At 39.1% G+C, this 19,916-nt stretch overlaps 11 protein-coding genes across 11 annotated transcripts; 7 read left to right on the plus strand and 4 right to left on the minus strand.

Moving 5' to 3' along the window:
* Window positions 1–671: 671 nt before the first annotated feature.
* Window positions 672–1,542, plus strand: BATDEDRAFT_26941 (uncharacterized protein; the record flags this gene model as incomplete). The annotated part of the gene is made up of 5 exons (XM_006681034.1): window positions 672–755; window positions 940–969; window positions 1,062–1,090; window positions 1,191–1,334; window positions 1,398–1,542. The coding sequence occupies 5 exons, from the start codon at window positions 672–674 to the stop codon at window positions 1,540–1,542; spliced, it is 432 nt and encodes a 143-aa protein (XP_006681097.1).
* Window positions 1,543–1,781: 239 nt separating this feature from the next.
* On the plus strand, window positions 1,782–3,837 carry BATDEDRAFT_1918 (uncharacterized protein; the record flags this gene model as incomplete). The annotated part of the gene is made up of 8 exons (XM_006680908.1): window positions 1,782–1,827; window positions 1,894–1,989; window positions 2,074–2,154; window positions 2,225–2,286; window positions 2,405–2,872; window positions 2,993–3,332; window positions 3,410–3,446; window positions 3,549–3,837. Coding segments are annotated over 8 exons (1,419 nt in total), but the record flags the coding sequence as incomplete, so codon positions are not given.
* Window positions 3,838–4,067: 230 nt separating this feature from the next.
* On the plus strand, window positions 4,068–5,442 carry BATDEDRAFT_13184 (proteasome core particle subunit alpha 4; the record flags this gene model as incomplete). The annotated part of the gene is made up of 6 exons (XM_006680915.1): window positions 4,068–4,130; window positions 4,429–4,461; window positions 4,645–4,771; window positions 4,828–4,952; window positions 5,044–5,280; window positions 5,353–5,442. 6 exons carry the CDS (start codon window positions 4,068–4,070, stop codon window positions 5,440–5,442), a joined length of 675 nt encoding a protein of 224 aa, XP_006680978.1.
* Window positions 5,443–5,784: 342 nt separating this feature from the next.
* BATDEDRAFT_20487 (chaperonin-containing T-complex subunit CCT4) lies at window positions 5,785–8,001 on the plus strand. The gene is made up of 5 exons (XM_006680967.1): window positions 5,785–5,896; window positions 6,241–6,293; window positions 6,369–6,458; window positions 6,532–7,044; window positions 7,121–8,001. The coding sequence occupies exons 1-5, from the start codon at window positions 5,797–5,799 to the stop codon at window positions 7,958–7,960; spliced, it is 1,596 nt and encodes a 531-aa protein (XP_006681030.1). The 5' UTR covers window positions 5,785–5,796; the 3' UTR covers window positions 7,961–8,001.
* A 458-nt stretch (window positions 8,002–8,459) lies between these two features.
* On the plus strand, window positions 8,460–9,164 carry BATDEDRAFT_26944 (uncharacterized protein; the record flags this gene model as incomplete). Its single annotated transcript, XM_006681035.1, has 1 exon — window positions 8,460–9,164. One exon carries the CDS (start codon window positions 8,460–8,462, stop codon window positions 9,162–9,164), a length of 705 nt encoding a protein of 234 aa, XP_006681098.1.
* Window positions 9,165–9,235: 71 nt separating this feature from the next.
* BATDEDRAFT_20488 (uncharacterized protein) lies at window positions 9,236–12,106 on the minus strand. Its single transcript, XM_006680968.1, has 9 exons — window positions 11,669–12,106; window positions 11,445–11,592; window positions 11,211–11,350; window positions 10,981–11,078; window positions 10,614–10,894; window positions 10,374–10,499; window positions 9,952–10,290; window positions 9,705–9,834; window positions 9,236–9,613 (listed from the first exon to the last, which is right to left on the minus strand). Exons 1-9 carry the CDS (start codon window positions 11,893–11,895, stop codon window positions 9,435–9,437), a joined length of 1,668 nt encoding a protein of 555 aa, XP_006681031.1. The 5' UTR covers window positions 11,896–12,106; the 3' UTR covers window positions 9,236–9,434.
* A 79-nt stretch (window positions 12,107–12,185) lies between these two features.
* On the plus strand, window positions 12,186–12,758 carry BATDEDRAFT_13412 (nucleoside triphosphate pyrophosphohydrolase HAM1; the record flags this gene model as incomplete). The annotated part of the gene is made up of 1 exon (XM_006680942.1): window positions 12,186–12,758. One exon carries the CDS (start codon window positions 12,186–12,188, stop codon window positions 12,756–12,758), a length of 573 nt encoding a protein of 190 aa, XP_006681005.1.
* A 141-nt stretch (window positions 12,759–12,899) lies between these two features.
* Window positions 12,900–13,512, minus strand: BATDEDRAFT_26947 (uncharacterized protein; the record flags this gene model as incomplete). The annotated part of the gene is made up of 3 exons (XM_006681036.1): window positions 12,900–13,181; window positions 13,244–13,380; window positions 13,440–13,512. The coding sequence occupies 3 exons, from the start codon at window positions 13,510–13,512 to the stop codon at window positions 12,900–12,902; spliced, it is 492 nt and encodes a 163-aa protein (XP_006681099.1).
* A 359-nt stretch (window positions 13,513–13,871) lies between these two features.
* Window positions 13,872–14,740, plus strand: BATDEDRAFT_26948 (uncharacterized protein; the record flags this gene model as incomplete). Its single annotated transcript, XM_006681037.1, has 4 exons — window positions 13,872–13,977; window positions 14,050–14,399; window positions 14,477–14,575; window positions 14,660–14,740. The coding sequence occupies 4 exons, from the start codon at window positions 13,872–13,874 to the stop codon at window positions 14,738–14,740; spliced, it is 636 nt and encodes a 211-aa protein (XP_006681100.1).
* Window positions 14,741–15,852: 1,112 nt separating this feature from the next.
* Window positions 15,853–17,655, minus strand: BATDEDRAFT_35795 (uncharacterized protein; the record flags this gene model as incomplete). Its single annotated transcript, XM_006681095.1, has 3 exons — window positions 15,853–15,930; window positions 16,041–16,104; window positions 16,180–17,655. One exon carries the CDS (start codon window positions 17,653–17,655, stop codon window positions 16,204–16,206), a length of 1,452 nt encoding a protein of 483 aa, XP_006681158.1. The 3' UTR covers window positions 15,853–15,930; window positions 16,041–16,104; window positions 16,180–16,203.
* Window positions 17,656–18,424: 769 nt separating this feature from the next.
* Window positions 18,425–19,693, minus strand: BATDEDRAFT_90912 (uncharacterized protein; the record flags this gene model as incomplete). Its single annotated transcript, XM_006681222.1, has 1 exon — window positions 18,425–19,693. The coding sequence occupies one exon, from the start codon at window positions 19,691–19,693 to the stop codon at window positions 18,425–18,427; it is 1,269 nt and encodes a 422-aa protein (XP_006681285.1).
* Window positions 19,694–19,916: the final 223 nt, after the last annotated feature.

Here is a 19,916-nt window from a genome sequence, read left to right on the forward strand (position 1 = left end):
TTAGCGTACAGACTGCAGACGGAACACTCATGATCGTGTCAGAACAAAACCAAACTTGATGAGCTCATCAAACAGCAGGCTGTTTATTCAACTCGTCGTGTCAGCAAATCCAATTGTCGTCGCGATACATGATCATATCATTCAAATCAACAATCTATCGATACTTGCAAAATATTATCATCGAGAGCGATGGTTGCTGACGATTTCTCATACTCATTTTCACTAGCTGTGATCTTCACTTTTGGAATTTCAAATGCAACTTTCACGCTTTCCAATTCACTGATATCTGACATCAATTGCATTCCCAGACAAAAAAAGTCGCTGTTTAATAAATAGTGTGTAATGTTTAGACTATATATCGTCTATATTGATTGTCAAATTAAAAGTGTATCAAATGCTGTACATTTAAACTTTTATTTGATACTTTATTCAAAAATCAAATGACAGTTGTATTCATGCTAGATTATCTAGTTTAAATCAATTGTAATTCATGTCAATTCATTTTAAACGTATTAGAGTATAATGCGATTGATTTGTGTGATGAGATTGTAGAGCTGAATGATGGAATCTGCACTTTGGTCGAAAAACTGCAACATCAGTTGTAGTTGATCGTATACGCTCAGTACAATCACAAACTTGATTCTCGAGGTTTGAATGCACTCTATCCAACCATGTCGTTGCTGCGTAGGTTTATCGAACGTCACTTTGGAGGCATTCCAGAGAGTCTCAAGGATCTGCATTGGCTGTATCGTGTTGTATGTATTTGTATACTATGCATTGTGCTGAGCAGCCTTTTTTTATGAGTGTAATGCATTGACCATTGCTGACAGTCAATATTAAGATACATCATTCCTGCCATTTTGATTAGTATAATGATATTGTTTTTTGATGACACACTTGATTTACTTTACTAACTGTTCTTATTTTTGTTGGATATAGAATCCAAAATCTGTAGGCAGTGCCCCTCAGGTACGACTATTGTATAGATGAGAATGTTTTCAGATGCCATCAGACAACTAACTTTCAGCATTATTTTTGTGAATGATATTATTCTATATTAGGCCATAGAATATCGTATAGTTTCACCAGCGTAGGATTGCTTTTACAGATGTTGCTTGACATGCATTATCAGCCTTTTTAAATTTGGCTGATATTCTATAAACAATGATTTTAAACCCTTCATTATACAGTACTCAGACCAACTATGTTGCGCCTACTGCTTACAAGGTATCCAACAACCAGTATTTTAAACGAGATGTGCGTCGAGCATTTCCTCAAACTGTGACATTTACCACAAACGATCTGGCCGAACTGAACGCACCACTTCTAAAGAGGTGAGATTTAACAGAATTATAGAATTTATTTTGGATTACTAACTCTATGAATTGAAACCCAAGACTTGCTAATGATCAAGCCAGTGTGATGACTGCATCTCCTATTCAAGTCGTGATGATCAACAACAGGTACAAATACACACCATCCAGTCCACACCTCAAGGCAGATGAATCCAATCCCGAGTTCAGCATTCGTGCTGTGAAATGAATTAAACTTTAAAGATTGAATACTGTTGATTCGAGTCAAAGGATTGTCGATGCTTGACAATCTATAAAACAGTCGAACATATTAAATAAACATGAATCAATGGCTTGGAATTTGGCTTTGTTGATAGTCAAGCATCCAGATTCAAGTCACTCTGCCCAACAACAGTCATGTCAGCACTTGCTTCAAACAGATGCGATGGTTTGCTTGCTAAATCCAAAACTCCAGACTTGGGACTTTGGAAACTGATTTTATTGACCATCTGTCTGGCTGGTGTTCAATTCACATGTAAAGTAGAGTCGATTCACTTCTGTTGCTGGATTCTGTTAATCAGTCTTGTACTTGTTTCAACAGGGACGGTTGAGCTTGCTTATGGCACACCTTATCTGCTCTCGCTTGGGTTGGCAAAATCACTCACTGCTTTAGTCTGGATTGCTGGTCCGCTTTCTGGTAAACTGGATTGATGTGCACATCTGATACTTTGTAAAATTCAAATAGACTGCCATGCTGAGCATACTTTTGTATTCTATACAGGCATTCTGATTCAGCCAATTGTCGGTGTATATAGCGACAGATCTACGTTTCAATATGGTCGTCGTCGACCATTTATCCTAAGTAGGTCTCTTTTAAATGTACTGTTCATCCTGCCATATTAATCGTCAAATTTTAAATTATGGAAACAAAGTTGGGGGTTTGCTTGTCGTCATTTCTATTGCAATGATTGCATATTCAAGAGAATTCTCTGATGTTTTGATGGGATGGAATAAAACTGCAAAAGATGACCAGGCAAGTTTAATTCTATTCACATCTTTTCAAACTGGCCATGTCAATATAATAATCTTGAATTGAATCGTTTGCATAATAGCTTCATTTGGTCACAATCATTGTAGCAGTGGTAGGGTTTTATTTTCTCGATTTCTCCATCAATGCTGTTCAAGCTAGTTGTCGTGCACTTATTGTCGATGTATCACCCCTCCATCAACAAGATTTGGCAAATGCATGGGGTGGCCGTATGATTGGACTGGGAAATGTTCTTGGATATTTTGTTGGATATCTCGATCTTCCAAAACTATTTCCAATGCTTGGACCGACTCAATTGAAAATCTTGTGTGTCATTGCCATTACTTGGTTTGTAACTACGATTCTCGTGACATGCATTGCGATTGTTGAGCGTCCCTACAAGCAGCGCCAGTCTGAACGACATCAGGCATGGTGGAAGCCACTGATGGAGATATTTCATTCGCTATCCACTTTGCCTCGCTCCATTCAAAGTGTCTGTAATGTGCAATTTCTAGCATGGCTGGGCTGGTTTCCATTTTTATTTTACAGGCAAGTATAACAGTGTGTCGTCTAAATTAGATGGCTTGATATCATTCAAGGTTCACTGGTCTAATTTTTTCAATTCGATCTAAATAGCACAAGTTGGATCTCTGATCGATTAAGATATGGCAAGTATTCCTTGACACGCATCATGGATACCAATGACACATCAGATGAAGGAACACGAGCCGGATCGTTTTCACTGCTGTTGTTTGCCATTATATCTGTGATTACGGGATTTATTCTTCCCATGATGGTCAAACACACACGCACGTCTGGTCGCAATGGAAGGTTTGATTCGCCTAGATCTCAAGTAGATGTATCTTATCGTCAAACATGGGCCGAGTTTTTTACACTACCACGCATTTGGAGTATATCACTTTTTGGATTTGCAATTCTTATGGTTTTGACAGCTGCAGTGCATGAAGTGATTGGCGCTACGTTTATTATAGCAGCAACTGGAATATCCTGGGGTAATATGAATTTTAAAATCTTGAATGATGCATGTAAACAATGAGTTCAAGATACCAACACGCATGATGGATTGTAGGAGTAGCACAATGGGTGCCTTTTACACTTATGGGCGAGTTTGTAAGTTTCTATAGTGATGGAAACCCGGAATCCAGGTGCAATCAATCTGATGACACGGAGCGTGCGTTGCCCAACTTGTCAGCGAGTTCTGCAGAAAGAGAGATTATCATTTCGCGTTCTGATTCGCAACCAACACGACGGGATGGGTATGCAGTAGTTCAAGATGAAGATGAAATAGTGAATTATCATGCTTCATCATCACAACCACCACCATGTGTAGCAGATATTGGAAACTCTAATGAATCTGGACTACAAGCAGGGATGGTGTTAGGAATCCACAATATTTATATTGTTTTACCACAATTTCTGAGCACAGTCATGAGTGCTATTGTGTTTGCTATTATTTCAGAATTACAAAAATCCAGTCCAATTGAAACACCAGCAGAAGCATTTGATGCGTTTGGATGGACACTTCGACTCGGTGCATTTGCGAGTATTGGAGCGGCAATTATTGCATTAAAAATCAAACCTATTCAATATCGATCTTGCATTGACTAGCCAGACTGCAACAATTGAATTGAAAATGAATTGAAAATCAAAATCAAAATGAAACGAGTTCAAATCTGACCAACTTGAACCGAATCCGTTTACATTTTCTTATTTACAATTGTCTAGTAATGAGTTACGATTCTGCTCTCACTGTTTTCTCGCCAGATGGACATCTGTTTCAAGTCGAATATGTATGACTGCAACTACTGTTTGACCAAGTGTACTTTATTAATCTATTCTGCAAGTCCTTTCAACTGTGAACTCAATGAGATCGAGTGAATCGGACCACCCTGGCAATGTGGTTTATATCTGCTGTAACCACAGATGAGTTACAGCAGACATGAGTTCTTGACAAGAACACTCGTTCATCTTTCTATTGACGAACCCTTGTTCTTGTTACTACCGGAGTGTTTCTGACAGATTTCCAATCTTGTATTCTGGATTATCCAAACCTTATTGACTCTTGTCATTGTGTATATTCATATTTAGGCACTCGAGGCTGTTAGAAAAGGAACTTGTGCGGTAAGAACTTTGTTTTAAACTCGTTGGTTTAACCGTCATCTTACACTCTGCCAGAATAGTCAATACTCGACTATTCTGGTGATATGGGTTGAATCTCTTTAGATCTGACTATACAGTTTATTTTTAATGGTTTGAACCTGGTTATTGATACTCAATCTAATTGTATAATTCCACTTTAATTAGGTTGGTGTGCGTGGCAAGAATGTTGCTGTTCTTGGTATTGAAAAGAAATCTGTGTTGAAGTTGCAGGATCCTCGCACTGTACGCAAGATTGCTATGCTTGACAATCATATTTGTCTTGCTGCTGCAGGTAAGAACCATGTCATGTTTCAAATGGTGTCAACAGTGTTTAATATGTTATTCTAGGTTTGACTGCAGATGCACGAGTGTTGATTGACAAGGCTCGCGTTGAATGCCAGAGTCATCGATTGACTGTAGAAGATCCAGTATCTGTAGAGTACATTACTCGCCACATTGCATCTATTCAGCAGGTGTGTACGCTTTGGTTTAACCCTTGACTGTTTTTTTATCAAGACCATGATCACTACTTTAAACTGACATGTTTTAATTTGGATTACTTAGAAATACACTCAAAGTGGAGGTGTACGTCCTTTTGGTATTTCTACATTGATTATTGGGTTTGATGTAGACAAGGTACCCAAACTCTATCAAACAGATCCATCAGGTATCTACTCTGCATGGAAAGCAAATGCAGTGGGTCGCAGCTCGAAAACTGTGCGTGAATTTCTCGAGAAAAACTACAAGGACGACATGACTCGTGATGAAACCATTAAACTAGCAATCAAGTCTCTTTTGGAAGTGAGTTGAATTCATTCTTTGGTATGTGAATCATACAGTGGGGTTGACCCGATATGGTTGTATTGGGTTTAGGTGGTTCAAACTGGTGCCAAAAACATTGAGATTGCAGTGATGGGCGAGGATGCTAAAATCCGAGTAAGTAGATCTGATTTCAAAGTGTAAAAGTGACATGAATACTTATTATTTTATTAGCATCTGGACGCAGAAGAGATTGAAGCCATGACCAAGATTATTGAGGCAGAAGCTGCAGCCGAGGTGAGCCCTGCACAACAGTATATGTTTAATGTGTAATATATTAACCAAAAAACATTGAATCTAGACTGAGAAAAAGTCCAAAAAGGGACCATCGTTGACAGCATCAGGATCATCTTGATTCTGAGTAAAGAATCAGACATGAATTATATGTCAATGATTCCAACACTTTTGAAGATATCAAATGAACAGACGGATAAAAAGTGTTTTTCAATGAATGAGAATTAAAATTGGACTTGACTTGAATTCCATTAATAAGACGATATGGTTGTTGGCACTACTTCATCAGGAAAAACTGCATCGCAGTTCAAGGACAAGAGCAAGCCTGTAGAAGTCCGTTCTTCAAACATTGTTGCTGGCAGAGGTATAATAATTATTGAAGATCCGACTGAGGATTTGTCCAGTCGGAATGTGAATTCCATCCATGGCCTTCTATGCAGTGTTTTTGCTGGATCTGGCCATGAATCCAGTCTTTGATACTTGACACTGTATGGCTAGACAGTATTATTCTAAACCTACTGACTGGCAGAGTGTCGGAAGTGCACTCATGAGCGGTGATCACAGTTTTGACTGTCATTGACTTTATAGTGCACTTTACTCCAGTCTGTTGCTCACTGAGTTTGATTAGATCTTGACTAGACGGTTTATCCAGTTGTCTTGCTCAACTCAGATGTGTTGGTTACTCACGTTTGATTCTGCTTCATGTAGCTGTTGCCAGTGCAATTCGGACCTCACTCGGACCAAAAGGCATGGACAAGATGGTAAGCACTAATACTCAAAACAGTTGTATTAAACCCTTGCTGACTAACATCATTACTCATTTGATTTGACAATAGATTCAGTTTGGTCGTAATGAAGTGGTGATTAGTAACGATGGTGCTACCATTCTCAAGCATATGGCTGTCATGCATCCTGCTGCTAAAATGGTGTGTAATTTACTTATAAAAGAGAAATGGTTGGGTTTTAGTTCTAATGCATGTTGTCTTGATTTCATTTTAGCTTGTTGATCTGTCTGCTGCTCAAGATGTAGAGGCTGGTGACGGTACCACGTCTGTTGTTGTTCTTGCTGGCAGTCTGCTTGGTGCTGCCGAATCTCTTCTTGAAAAGGGAATTCATCCAACTACCATTGCAGAGTCCTTCACTCGTGCTGCTGACAAGGCAACCGAGTTTCTAACTTGCATGTCAACCCCACTCGATCTAAACGATCGCGAGTCCCTTCTCAAGAGCGCATCTACTTCTCTCAACTCAAAAATTGTATCTCAATACTCTTCGTTGCTTGCTCCCATTGCTGTTGACTCTGTTTTGCGTGTCATTGATCCTGCTGTTGCTACCAATGTTGATCTTAAAGACATTCGTCTTGTCACAAAAGTTGGAGGTACCATTGATGATACTCAACTGGTTGATGGTTTGGTCTTGACTCAAAATGTGATCAAGAGTGCTGGTGGTCCCACTCGCATGGAAAAGGCAAAAATTGGTTTGATTCAGTTCCAGCTATCACCTCCTAAACCTGATGTAAGTGTAATGGTTTGAAATGGTTTTTGAACTGCATGGATGAGTGTTGATGTGTGTGTTTTCATTACATTGCTAGATGGACAATCAAGTTATTGTGAACGACTATCGTCAGATGGACAAGATTCTCAAGGAAGAGCGTCAATACCTTCTTAATATCTGCAAAAAGATTAAAAAAACTGGCTGCAATGTTCTTTTTATTCAAAAGTCAATCCTGCGTGATGCAGTCAATGAACTCTCGCTACACTTTTTGTCAAAATTAAAGATTCTTGCTGTCAAGGAAATTGAGCGTGACGAGGTCGAGTTTATCTGCAAGTCAACTGGATGTCGTCCTATTGCCGATGTTGATTCGTTTACCGAAGACAAACTTGGTTACGCCGATCTTATCGAAGAAGTCACTTCAGCCGGTGCCAAAGTGGTCAAGGTAACAGGTGTCAAGAACTCGGGAAAAACCGTCTCGGTGCTTGTTCATGGTGCCAACCAACTGGTTCTTGATGAGGCTGAGCGATCACTTCACGATGCACTCTGTGTGATACGATGCCTTGTTAAAAAGAGAGCCTTGATTGCTGGTGGTGGTGCACCTGAAATTCAAGTCAGTCTACGTATGATGGAGTATGCCAAGACACTCAAGGGCATGGAAGCTTACTGCTTTGAAGCATTTGCTGAAGCTTTAGAGATCATTCCTACCACTTTGGCAGAGAATGCTGGTCTCAATCCCATTACTATTGTCACTGAACTGCGTAACCGACACGCTCGTGGTGAAAGCACTGCTGGTATCAATGTTCGTAAGGGTACCATTTCCAATATTTTGGAAGAGAATGTCATTCAGCCTTTGCTTGTATCTACTAGTGCGATCCAACTGGCTGCTGAAACTGTCAAAATGGTTATGAAGATTGATGATATTGTTGCTGTTCGATAAACCAAAAAAATGATTTTTAATTAAAATGCTTGACACAAATTGATTGTTTTTTGAGTTGTAAATATTGAGTGTAATTTTAATAATGCAAAACTGCAAGTAATTCTGCACACGACGTTCAAGTTGATTCTAACAAGAATTTTTCATTTTCTTTCAAGTTGCAACTTTTTGGTAAGCAGTTGCTCTGTAATCCTGACAATTCATTCCATCTGTGATGTTTAACAGCAACATGATCAGTTTGAAACTAGTGATTTGTATTGAAAATGAGTCTTGTCAACACACATCGAGTGTCATGGCAACGAATGGCTGCACACATGCATTCTGATGTTGTTCGTCGCAGTGGTTCAATGTCTGTTGCTGGACTTGCCACTACTGTTGTGCAATCTAAACAGAAAAATAACCCATCAAAGAGTTGAGTGTTGATTGACAATGTATAACAATGTGTCAAGGTTTCAATCTTGATATGACAATGTGCTGATTATTTTGTATTCGTACATCTCTCATGACAGCTAATGAAGTCAAACCAATATCAGTTCTTCCAACTATCCGTCCAGCCTTTCATCACAAACTTCCTCCAGTTCTCGTGTCGGATGCCATGAAAACCATGAAGCTTAGCTGTACAGGAAACCCTCCACCTCCTCATCGTCAGTTTTGGTATTCTACTTATAAACAAATTGTACAATCTCGATATGTGTTTATCCTTCAAAACAACAATCTCAATGCTCAAGATCACGTCAAGTTGAGACTGGCCTTTCGTGCTGCTGGATTAAACAGTCTTGTCGTACGGAATGCAATCTTTCGTGCTGCAACTTGCCATGTTTACGAAACTTTGAACCGTCCTGATCTGGTCCATGTCGCTCAATTGGCAGTCGGCCCAACCATGGTGGTCTTTACAGATCTAAACGATGAAGAAGCGGCTCATATAGCGATTCAAAATCATCTTCCTTCAACATCTGGTATCATCTCCACTTTTTCCCACATCATTCAGGCTCAAAAAAAATTGGTCATGGTGGGTGGTATTGTTGAAGGCATTTTGGTGACGGCGGATTCCTTTAAACAGGTGTTGGAATTACCCAGTTTACCTCGGTTGCGTGCAGAACTGCTGGGGATCTTGCAAAGTCCTGCTACCAAACTGGTCACCACGCTTCAACAAACACCTGCCACGCTGGTTGCTAATTTGAAACAACATGAACACAATATGATGTAATGTGGGTTGGCTTCATCATCAAGTCATTCGGTGGAATAGTGCATTGAAATCGATCCAAACTTGCTCAATATAAAAAAGGAATCAATGTTTATTTGCCAGTATAAATGAGCTAGAGTATCAGTCTGAAATATAGAAGGGTGACATTCTAAAACAGAATTATATCAAAAATTTAAACTAGACTGGATACATTCAAAACAAAGCCATTTGCAACAAAGAAATCCATCTGTAAAACTTTGTGATTAAAAGTGAGATACAAGATATTGGGATGAATTAAGCAGGGTTCGATTTGCTTCCTAAACTCTCCCAAATTCGGATGGTATTATCATCTGATGCAGAAGCAAATGCTGGCTCAGTCGGATTCCAGCTGACACAATTGACACATCCCGCATGGCCTTCAAGCGTTTCCATCAATTTGCCAGACTCGGCGTGCCAGATATAGACTTGCGAATCTGATTTAAAACAGCATGATCAAAAAGTATTAGTCAAGACTCTTGTACGCTACAAGCATTTTGAATTTTATAAACATTAAATTCAACATACCTTCACTACCACTCAAGATAAAATTATCGTGTATACCTCCAAAGCAAGAGCGAATGACAAACCGGCCTTGCTTTTGTCCTACATACTTTCTCACCAGCCGTTTATGTTCCAGACTCCACAGATGAATTTCCTAATCCAAGACACATCGCAACAATGAGTATGCAGCAGTCGGGCAGACAATACATAACAGTTGCAAGATACGTAGTAAACCAAACCATCTTTGAATAATGTCAAGCTAGCAACACACCTGAATAGCTAAATTGACCAGCAAATGCTTGCCATCACTTGCCACATACACAGATGTGATCGAGTCATTTTCTTGCAAAGTGCCAATCTCGTGTCGAAGGTTTAAATCATACAATCGAATCTTTTTGTCAGACGATGCAATCAGCGTACTGCCATCAATTGAGACGGTAAGATCCATGATACGCACGCCTGTCCATTTGTATAGGATATCTCCGCCAAGATTCCAAAGATAAATGTTTTTATCCAGACTACCAGAAACAAAACACTCTCCATTAGGCAGCCATGCGCATGAAGTGACTGGCTCAGTGTGTCGGACAAACGTATGCTCACATGCTCCAGTCTAATGGTTGCAAAATGCAAGTAGATCAAAAAGAATCGATTAAACAGAGTCTACATGACAAAGTTGGATCCATTACTATTTACCTTGGCATTCCATAGCTTAAGAGTATGATCGTTGGATGCTGTCAAAAGCATGCTGCTATCTGGTCTCCATGAAAGAAATGAAACGGCTTCACGATGTTCTTCCAAAATAAACGTATATTTCAATTGCTATGTTCAGCACATAGGTACAAAGTAGAGCAATCCATTTGAATCGGTTAGTTTAAACCCATGTCATACATGGCAGACTAAATAAAATTGAAATGCAGCCATGGCTCCACTTACTTGAGCATCCCAAATGATTGCACGAGCATCTTTGGATGCAGATGCAAGCATGGAACCATCAGGAGAATATGCCAAAAACCAAACCTCGTCTGTATGCTCTTCCAAAATATGCGTTGTTGTGACCGGAAAATCATCTCTTTCACACATGTGGTTGGCATAAAGAGATATATTCTCATTAAGCGAATTATGGTATAAACATTCTGAAACTTGGAGTTGAACAGCTTGATCCATCAGATTTTCTAATCTTTTGTTGGGAATCATCATGGAAGGGGATATGTGTGCTAAATAATTGGAGTATAAAAAGTGATGTGAGTTTATAGGCAAGAATAAAGGATTGTAGATGCACAGACTCCAGTCAACATAGTACCCTGTAGTGAATCTAGCAATTTCTCCCTGGATTTCCCAGACACGCCAGTCCAATTGGACTTTTGTTTAAGCTCATTAAAGGATGAGCATATCATATAACTAGAATCCCATGTCAGTAAAAAAGCATTGTATAATTAGAAAAAGGTCATATTGAGTCAATATTGACAAAAAGTAGTAAAGATTGATTTAATGCATGTAAAGCGATATGCAAGAGATTTATATTGAATATACCTGGATAGTTCATGAATTTGTGCTCTAGATACACTGAGGGGAGAGAGTTCGTTGCGAAGAACTGAAAGAGCACGTTTTGGGTCGTGACGTTCAAGAAACTCCAAATACTTTTGCTTTTTAACAAGAAACCACACCTGAGACTATTAAAAGAATGATAAGATTGGATTGCAAGGTGTTATGAAGGATATATGGCAATGTAAGGAGTAACTGACACGAGTAAAACAGTAAACTTACTTGACCAGTTCGAGGCACCATTTCGATTAAAGGGATGAGTCGCTCGACAAGATCCCAATCACCGACCAAAACAGCCTTTCTAAACTGACTCATGGAAGGGGATTCCAAAACCAAACCGGATTCTTGTTGTAAGCAGAGTGCAGTATGACTGAAGATTACCATAGACTTAGGATTAACACTCCGTATCAACCCAGACATGATGACAAGGTACGAATGGACTATACCTATAACCAAGTTGAGTGAGACTCTGTAGCATCAGTCGAACCATTTCCTTTTGTCGTTTAGTTTTCCATCCAGCATCCAGATTGGGTTGTATGCTATGAAGAGCATCAAGTATATTGGATTCACTCATAGTATGACGAGAGGATCCATTAGATTCGGATGTGATAGTTTTTGAATCCATGGAGTCGGATAGATCGTTTGCAGTGGAACAAGGCAGATGAGGACTCATGTGCAATGAGTTATAGGGAGGAATAGTACGAGTAACAAGACAAGATGAATCGGAAGTCGAGTTCACCCTAGTAGGTTTCTTCCTTGGATGAATAACAGTAGTTTCAAGAGCCTCCTGTTCACAAAGCAAATCCAGCAACGAGCGCTTGGAAGAAGAGGATGAATTGGATGCCAGGATGGGCTGAATAAGTGCTATTTGCACAGAGAGAATCTCAAAGATGAGTGAATGAATGACAAGTGATAATCAACCTCACAGTTTGCAACGTGATTCCAACTGTTACTTGACCAAGAATGCAGTCAGTCGTCTTTGTGACTGGAAATGCCAACAAACTGCGTGAAGTGCAAGACATTGTCGGCAATGCTCTGCCGATGCTCACTTGTCATCAACTTGACTTGCCTGAACTGCAGGGCACCACACAGACTGTCTCAATCCACAAAGCCAAGACTGCTGCTGCTATACTAAAGACTCCCGTTCTTATTGAAGACACTAGTCTTGGATTTGTTGCTCTGAATGGTCTTCCTGGTCCGTACATAAAGTGGTTCATGGAATCTGTTGGTCATGTTGGTCTTAATGCCATGTTACATGGCTTTGATGATAAGAGTGCTTTCGCACTCTGTACGTTTGCTTACTGCGAACCTGGTCATGATCCCATTCTCTTTGAAGGTCGTACTGATGGTCTCATTGTTCATCCTAGAGGTCCAGCTGGCTTTGGTTGGGATCCCATTTTTCAACCTTGCGGATTCACTACTACTTATGCTGAGATGGACAAGGATCTTAAAAACTCCATCTCTCATCGATACAAGGCTTTGGCCTTGGTGAAAGAGTTCTTTCAATCTAAATCAGACCTTGCATTGCATTCCTAAAGTCTATTGCTTTTTCAATGTACTCGTTTGAATAGATGTTTTAAATGCAAGCTCTTTATTATCAAATGCACTGTAAATATCTCAAATGGTTGACAACAATCTTGTACATGTCATGATAGTCCATTTTTACATACTGAAATCTTATCGCATTGAAGGTGCATTCGAAAATGCAAGTCCAAAGTTGGCAATTTGAAGTGCTAATACTGGGAAAAATACTAACATATCCAACCACCACATGAATCGTGCTGCTTCTGGAATAAGCATTCTGACAAATATCCACACAACTAAAAGTGAAAACGATGCCCATGTTATCGAAAGTGTATAGTATGTGTGACCATGTCCTGATTGATTGGCAAGAGTAGTCGCTAGTAGAATCAAAAATGCATCTCGAGATGATCTCGTCATGGTACTAGCCGAAGCAGGCTATTCATATCATAAATCACTGTTAATCATTAAATCACTCGGATTTTCAACAAATGACTCACTGGCACAGTTTCTGATTCTCGCTCTTCAACTGACTCTTCATGCGCCTTGGACGCCAGTGCTTCAATAACAGGCAACAAAAAAAGGCTCAGTAGCCACAGTATGAAAAAAATAAACGTTGCAATCCATACAGCTATAACTGCAATGTCAGTATAAATATCTTTACTAAAATTAATGCTACAAACGTTTCTACCATACACTGAGTTTCGGAACTAGCAAAAGTATCGTGTCCTAGCAATCCTCCACCACCAACCGACGTATTAGAAACCATATGCAAACTATCAACTCTATTCAACCCTGTTTTATAGAAATTTAAAATATACTACAAATCATCACATAGTGCCGTGTTCCATGTGATGACTTGCATGGAATGACCAATGAGAACTTGGAAAAGACTAATTAAACGCATTTCATTCGGACAAAAGCCAACACATCGTCATTCAATAAAGCTAAAATGTTAATTGCTTAATTTAAACTAGTTGGATACCCGAGTAGGTCACGATGTGTATCAACAAGCTTATTTTAGAATGGTCAATGCTGTACATTTATTTTATAAAAATTTGACTGGATTATATAAACAACGATCACTATAACTCGATTAGAATCCAAATAGTAAATCGATATATTGTCATGGACTCCAATTTCCCTGATTATGTTTCTCCTCCCGCTGGAGGATATATCAAAGGTTCAACCTCTTTGTCGGGAGAAACAGGGTTTTCCACTAGACAGATTGAATGTAAGATTGCATTCTATACATTCAAACAACGCAATGTATTCTAATCTGTTCATACTCATCATTATAACAAAGCTGCATGGGGTGCAACATTTGTATTCTACATTCTTTATCTGATATTTATTCAGCTCGAATCTTACTATCAACATCAACTGTATCATTCATTTTATCCACCACTCTTATCTCGATCTCTAGAATCCACCCCTGAGCCAACCAATGCTGCAACAACTACTACAGCCACCACTGCACTCCCCGTGAATATTCAAAACGCAGCAGTTATTGAAACCTCCATTGATCCTTCTTTGTCTCGGTTTTACAAGAGAATGCATATGCGTCTTTTGAATGTAGGAAGTGCCGTTTGCGACTCATTCTTGATCTTGCTTGGTACAACACTGGTATCACAAGCTGGTTACGGAATCACCGATGTGAGTTTGTAAAAGCTTATCTCGACTCCTGATATCCATTATACTCTCTTAAACCAAACTATGCATTCAATGGATAGGGTACTACCGTGTTCATCTGGATTTTGCTGGGTTTGCTAACAGTGTGGTCCATCGCACAAACTTTCTCTGCCAACACTCGGCAACTCGTAGATGGTATTGTAAGTAAAAAGTTTAAACATTTGCATATCAATACAAAAACCAAACCAACCCATCGTGTACAATGACATGCTTGATGACTATAGGTATTTTTACTGGCATTTGTTGCATTAATGGTTATATGGGGATTCGCTTGGAGGGGTATAAGTACAGGCGAGCCCATTTAAAATAGCTTGTTCAAACCAGCAAGTATACAAAGTCGATCCAAATGGAAATAAATAGCAAAAAGTATGAATACAATACTCAAAATTAAACTGGTTTTGAATTGAAATTACCTCATTTGGTATAGCCATACATTGTACAATCACCAGATTCATTCATTGCAACCCAGATATTGAGTTGAATGTTTTGATGCCATCAATAAAAATAACACTGGTTACCCATAGCCATGGAGACTAAAATATATTGAGTCGAGCTATTTACTCGGGAAAGCAAGAAACCCTAAAATATATCGCAACTACTACGTTAAATACTGAACCAGACAGGTGAATGATTATCCAATGAATATCGAGACAATAAAATTACAACATTGGATTGATTTGTTATGATTCGAGTATCTTTTATCGGTTCGATTGAAACTTGCAATGACAAATGGTTGTATCCAAGCTTCAGATACTCGAGATTTATACACTTGCAATATAACTCGAGGTCATAAAACGTTTTTTACATTAAAACCAAATAATTTTACAGTGTCCATCATATTTTAATATCACCGGTGCGTGATTGACAATGATATCACAGCTGTATTCATCTCGTATTGACTTTGCTCCGGAATAAACAGTCATTACATATTCGTTGTTATTGAAGATTGATTAGTTTTTCTATTGAAACTCTGTTGTATTCTAACATCAGATACGTTCTAATTCAACATATCTTAGGGATACAACAGTTGTTTCGATGCGTCACGCAATGCTTACTTCAAATGTTCGTTTTTGAGAAAGGAAAGTTGAAGGTTAAAAAGATGTCAAGAATGTGGAGTGTACTGAAACAGAAATGTGAATATTTGCTGTAGTTTTGTACAAGAATGAGTATAAAGGAGAATGATCAGTGAATTAAAGTTTATAAAACAATTTTGCTCAGTAAGATTAGCACCAATCAAACATGAGATTAACCACTTATCATGTATTTCATTTTACGTGAATATGGCTGTAAAATATAATAGACACTGTAGAACTGACAGCTTTGATTATTAAATTTTGTAATTGGAATTTAAACCGCTTATTGAGATGCACTTTAAATGAATATTAAACATATTTGATTGAAATATGATGCCGATAATAGAATTCAAAGTAGGTTTGATATATTTGGCATTTGATTTGAATATAAGTAGTAGCCTATTTTGCTAAATCAACTGAATCTAAAAATCACTTGATTAGATGAGAATAAGAATAATAGATTGATTGAAATGTCAAGCAACGCATTGCTAGATTAAATTAAACCATACAAAAGTATCAACATGTCCATTACCTTATCAAAATTGGGTAAGCATCATTAACATGCAATCGCATAGATTATGAAAATGAAATATCAACTGTAAAATTCAATTACTAAACCACTTTGAATTAACACAACCATCTTGAATTCAATGGTGCTGTAATCGACATACCTACATATATGCTTCGATCCACATTCAAAGTGGTAATAGTCGATCAATTTGAGTGTCTGATACTCCCGATCTTTTGAGTCTTCTTCTAGCCTTGATCTTGGTCATGATGGCATCCGACTTGTAAATCTCAATATCACTTTTGATTTTTTCCAACCGCAGTTTCAACTCTTGTCGTTCAATCTGTAATACTAGATCGTCTTGTTCTACAAATCGTTGCGATGTATGTTCATCTCGTTCATAGCCAGAACTTACACGACTACGATATTTTGTTTCAGTGGATGGTAAAGTATACGTGTCGGATCGACGTGACTTTTTGTGAGGTTCAGACGATGCAATCAACGATCGTTTTGATGATGAATGTGGAGTTCTGTTGGATTTTGATGCAGGACCAGGTTTATATCCGTCTTTGGATTGTTTTGTTGATGCATTGACAATAGAGGCTCTTTTTTTATTGGCTTTACGATCCTTTAGCATAAACTGAGGAGATGCCCAATCCTCGTCGTTGTCATCGTTGGCAGTGTCGCTTATTTCGTCAGATTCATCCTCTGCATCAATCAGCGGAAATGGAAATGCGTTGGATCTGACCTTCCGAACGGTTGACTTTGACTTTTTTGACGAGGGTCGAGATACTGAAAGTGACTTTTTAACTGCAAGTGGTTTTTGAATGGAAACATGTGCTGGAATCAATTCTGGAAGTTGTGCTGGAATCAGTTCCGGAAGTTGTGCCGTATTTAGTTCCGGAATCAGTTCCGGAACAGGTGCTGCACTGAAAAGGGGATGTGTAGGTAGTGTTTCCAATGTAGCGCTACTTGCTGTGGTGTCTGGCGCAGAAGTTGCAGTGGAAACAAACGATGCTTCAGAAATCATTTCTGAAGGGTTTCCAGTATACAAAACCAGTTGATAATTAGCCAGCAGTGCATTGTCAGCGTCTAAGGATTCCCCTTGTTCAGCGATTTGACCTGAAGCGTTGACAAGACTTTGTGTTTTATCGGTAACTGAAGATGAAGGCGAAAGTGCATCAGACTTGACAGCAGATGCAGTCTTTTTAACTCGAGCAGATGTTTTTTTTGGTATCGACTCTCTTACAGACGAGGATTGAGTTGAGTTGAGAGGATAGAATCTTGCCATGACAGGATACAGCACATCAAAGTACTTGCATTTCCGAGCAATTTTGTCAGCATTCTTGGGTTTCCCATCTGAGCCTACAGCAGAGCTTTTTAGAATATCAACGGCTTCGTCAAATGATCGTTCCAGATTAAAAACCTTGCTTCCAATGTTTGAAGCAGATCGATGTAAAATACCGTTCTGAACAAAGACTGGAACCATTTCTTCCAAGAGTGAGGTTTTAGTAACGGGCCCAGTCAGCCCTGCCTTTCTCCATCGCTCGTAGTTTCCTGGAGTGATTAACCAATCCACCAAAATCTGAACTGAAGTCTTTCCGCCATCCACAGCGTCATCGTCCCAAGATATAGCCATGTTCTGAAAACTACTCGAGCAAGGTGTTTAGATTCGAGGTACTCGCAAGTTGAGTTGAAATGTCGAGCGTTTCGTGGGTTTAAAAGCGTTCAAATAAAACAAATGATTTTTGAGTTTGAATTGAGTTTGAATTGAGTTGTCAATTCTTGACTTTAGTTGGCTGATCTACTAGCATAGATGTGGTCAGAATTATACTACAAACTTGATAGGTTTCAGCATGGTTAATAGTGAAAAGGGTCAAGGCTAGTAATGATTGAGTAGCTGGTCTGCTTTATTCACAGTAGGTTGTGAATACGCCAATGGCTGAATATATGTTTGATTTCCATCTAGATTAGTCAGCAAGTATATTCAGCCAATATATTTCAAATGGTAATGGTCAAACTTGTTGACAAGTCTACACATTCACCGAGTCGACATGATCTGCCAATCGTTTAAACAATGTCGCGATGTATCAAGCTCCATATTGTTCATTCTTGAACTTGCCAACAATCACTTTAATAAAAAGTGTTTTTGTTTGTCGAGCAATCCAAAACACATAAACTCGGAATGACAATTATTTAACCATTGTTTATTTCAAATAAAATAGGCAGTGGCTTCAAGATAGATACAGAAAAGTGTTCCATTTATGTGAATACGGTTGTAAATCTTTTGAAAATACTTGTAAAATAATAATAAAATAACAATTACTAAACCACTTTGAATTAACACAACCATCTTGAACCCAATGGTGCTGTAATCGACATACCTACATATATGCTTCGATCCACATTCAAAGTGGTAATAGTCGATCAATTTGAGTGTCTGATACTCCCGATCTTTTGAGTCTTCTTCTAGCCTTGATCTTGGTCATGATGGCATCCGACTTGTAAATCTCAATATCACTTTTGATTTTTTCCAACCTCAGTTTCAACTCTTGTCGTTCAATCTGTAATACTAGATCGTCTTGTTCTACAAGTCGTTGCGATGTATGTTCATCTCGTTCATAGCCAGAACTTACACGACTACGATATTTTGTTTCAATGGATGGTAAAGTATACGTGTCGGATCGACGTGACTTTTTGTGGGGTTCAGACGATGCAATCAACGATCGTTTTGATGATGAATGTGGAGTTCTGTTGGATTTTGATGCAGGACCAGGTTTATATCCGTCTTTGGATTGTTTTGTTGATGCATTGACAATAGAGGCTCTTTTTTTATTGGCTTTTAAATCACGCTGCTTTGGTTGTGATAAAAGCCAATCATCGTCTTCTAGTTCAGAGTTGAAAAGATCAGCCAACTCTTCGTCATCAATATACTCGTCATTTGGACGCTGTGTTGCAGATCGACCGCTTTGATGGCTTGGCTTGGTATTTTTGGTTGATGATTGAGACACAGGAGTTGGTTTAAATGTAGAAGATCTACGCTTCGCGGTAATCTGTGCTGGTATTAATTCAGGAAGAGGGGCTGGCACCAGACCAACGTTAACCTCTGGGATTGTATCGTCATCGACAACGCGAATAGGAGCAGGAGACGAATCAGCCGTTGAAGCTGGTGTTTCCATGAGAACTAAACTGTCCACAGCATCTGATATCGGAGTGCCATCAGGTGTTGGCTCAACAACAAGCGCAAGTTTGTCAGACTCTGCTTCAAGCGACTGAACCGGCTTGAGAGAGATAACCATCGCCGATTGCGAGTACTCGCCCATAATAGGATACAGCAAATCAAAGTACTTGCACACTCTCGTCATCTTGGCAGTAACAATCGGTTGTCCATCCGGTCCTTTAGGGGCTTTTTTGAGCATATCGCAGGCACCAAAAAAGCCGCCTTCAACTCGATTAATCTTGCTGCTGATATTTGGAACGTTTCGAGTATGAATGCCGTGCTCGATAAACATGAGCATCATTTCTTGAAGAATAGAACCTTTAGTCGAGCCTCCCACCACTGTTCCTGCGGTTGCCCATCTATGGTAGTTGCCTGGAGTAACTAACCAATCCAACAAAACTTGGTCGGAAGACTTGCCGCCATCCACTGCATCGCTGTCCCAAGGTATACCCTGCATAATACCAATGTCAGAGAATTACGACAATGAGCAATGAGGCTTTGTTGGGCGAAAGAGTATTATCTCGGTGTTCCAGGTGTAAAAGAACGAGAACATCGAAAACGTTGACATTTTGACATTTTCGGCATTCTACTTTCAGCCTATTCGTGACATGAGTTTGCTCTCAACCCGAGTCAACCAACTCGATAAATGTCACATTACTTGATGTATTTCACAGTGAGTG

Source organism: Batrachochytrium dendrobatidis (genome assembly GCF_000203795.2).
Source record: "Batrachochytrium dendrobatidis JAM81 unplaced genomic scaffold BATDEscaffold_11, whole genome shotgun sequence".
NCBI classification, from domain to species: Eukaryota; Fungi; Chytridiomycota; class Chytridiomycetes; order Rhizophydiales; genus Batrachochytrium; species Batrachochytrium dendrobatidis.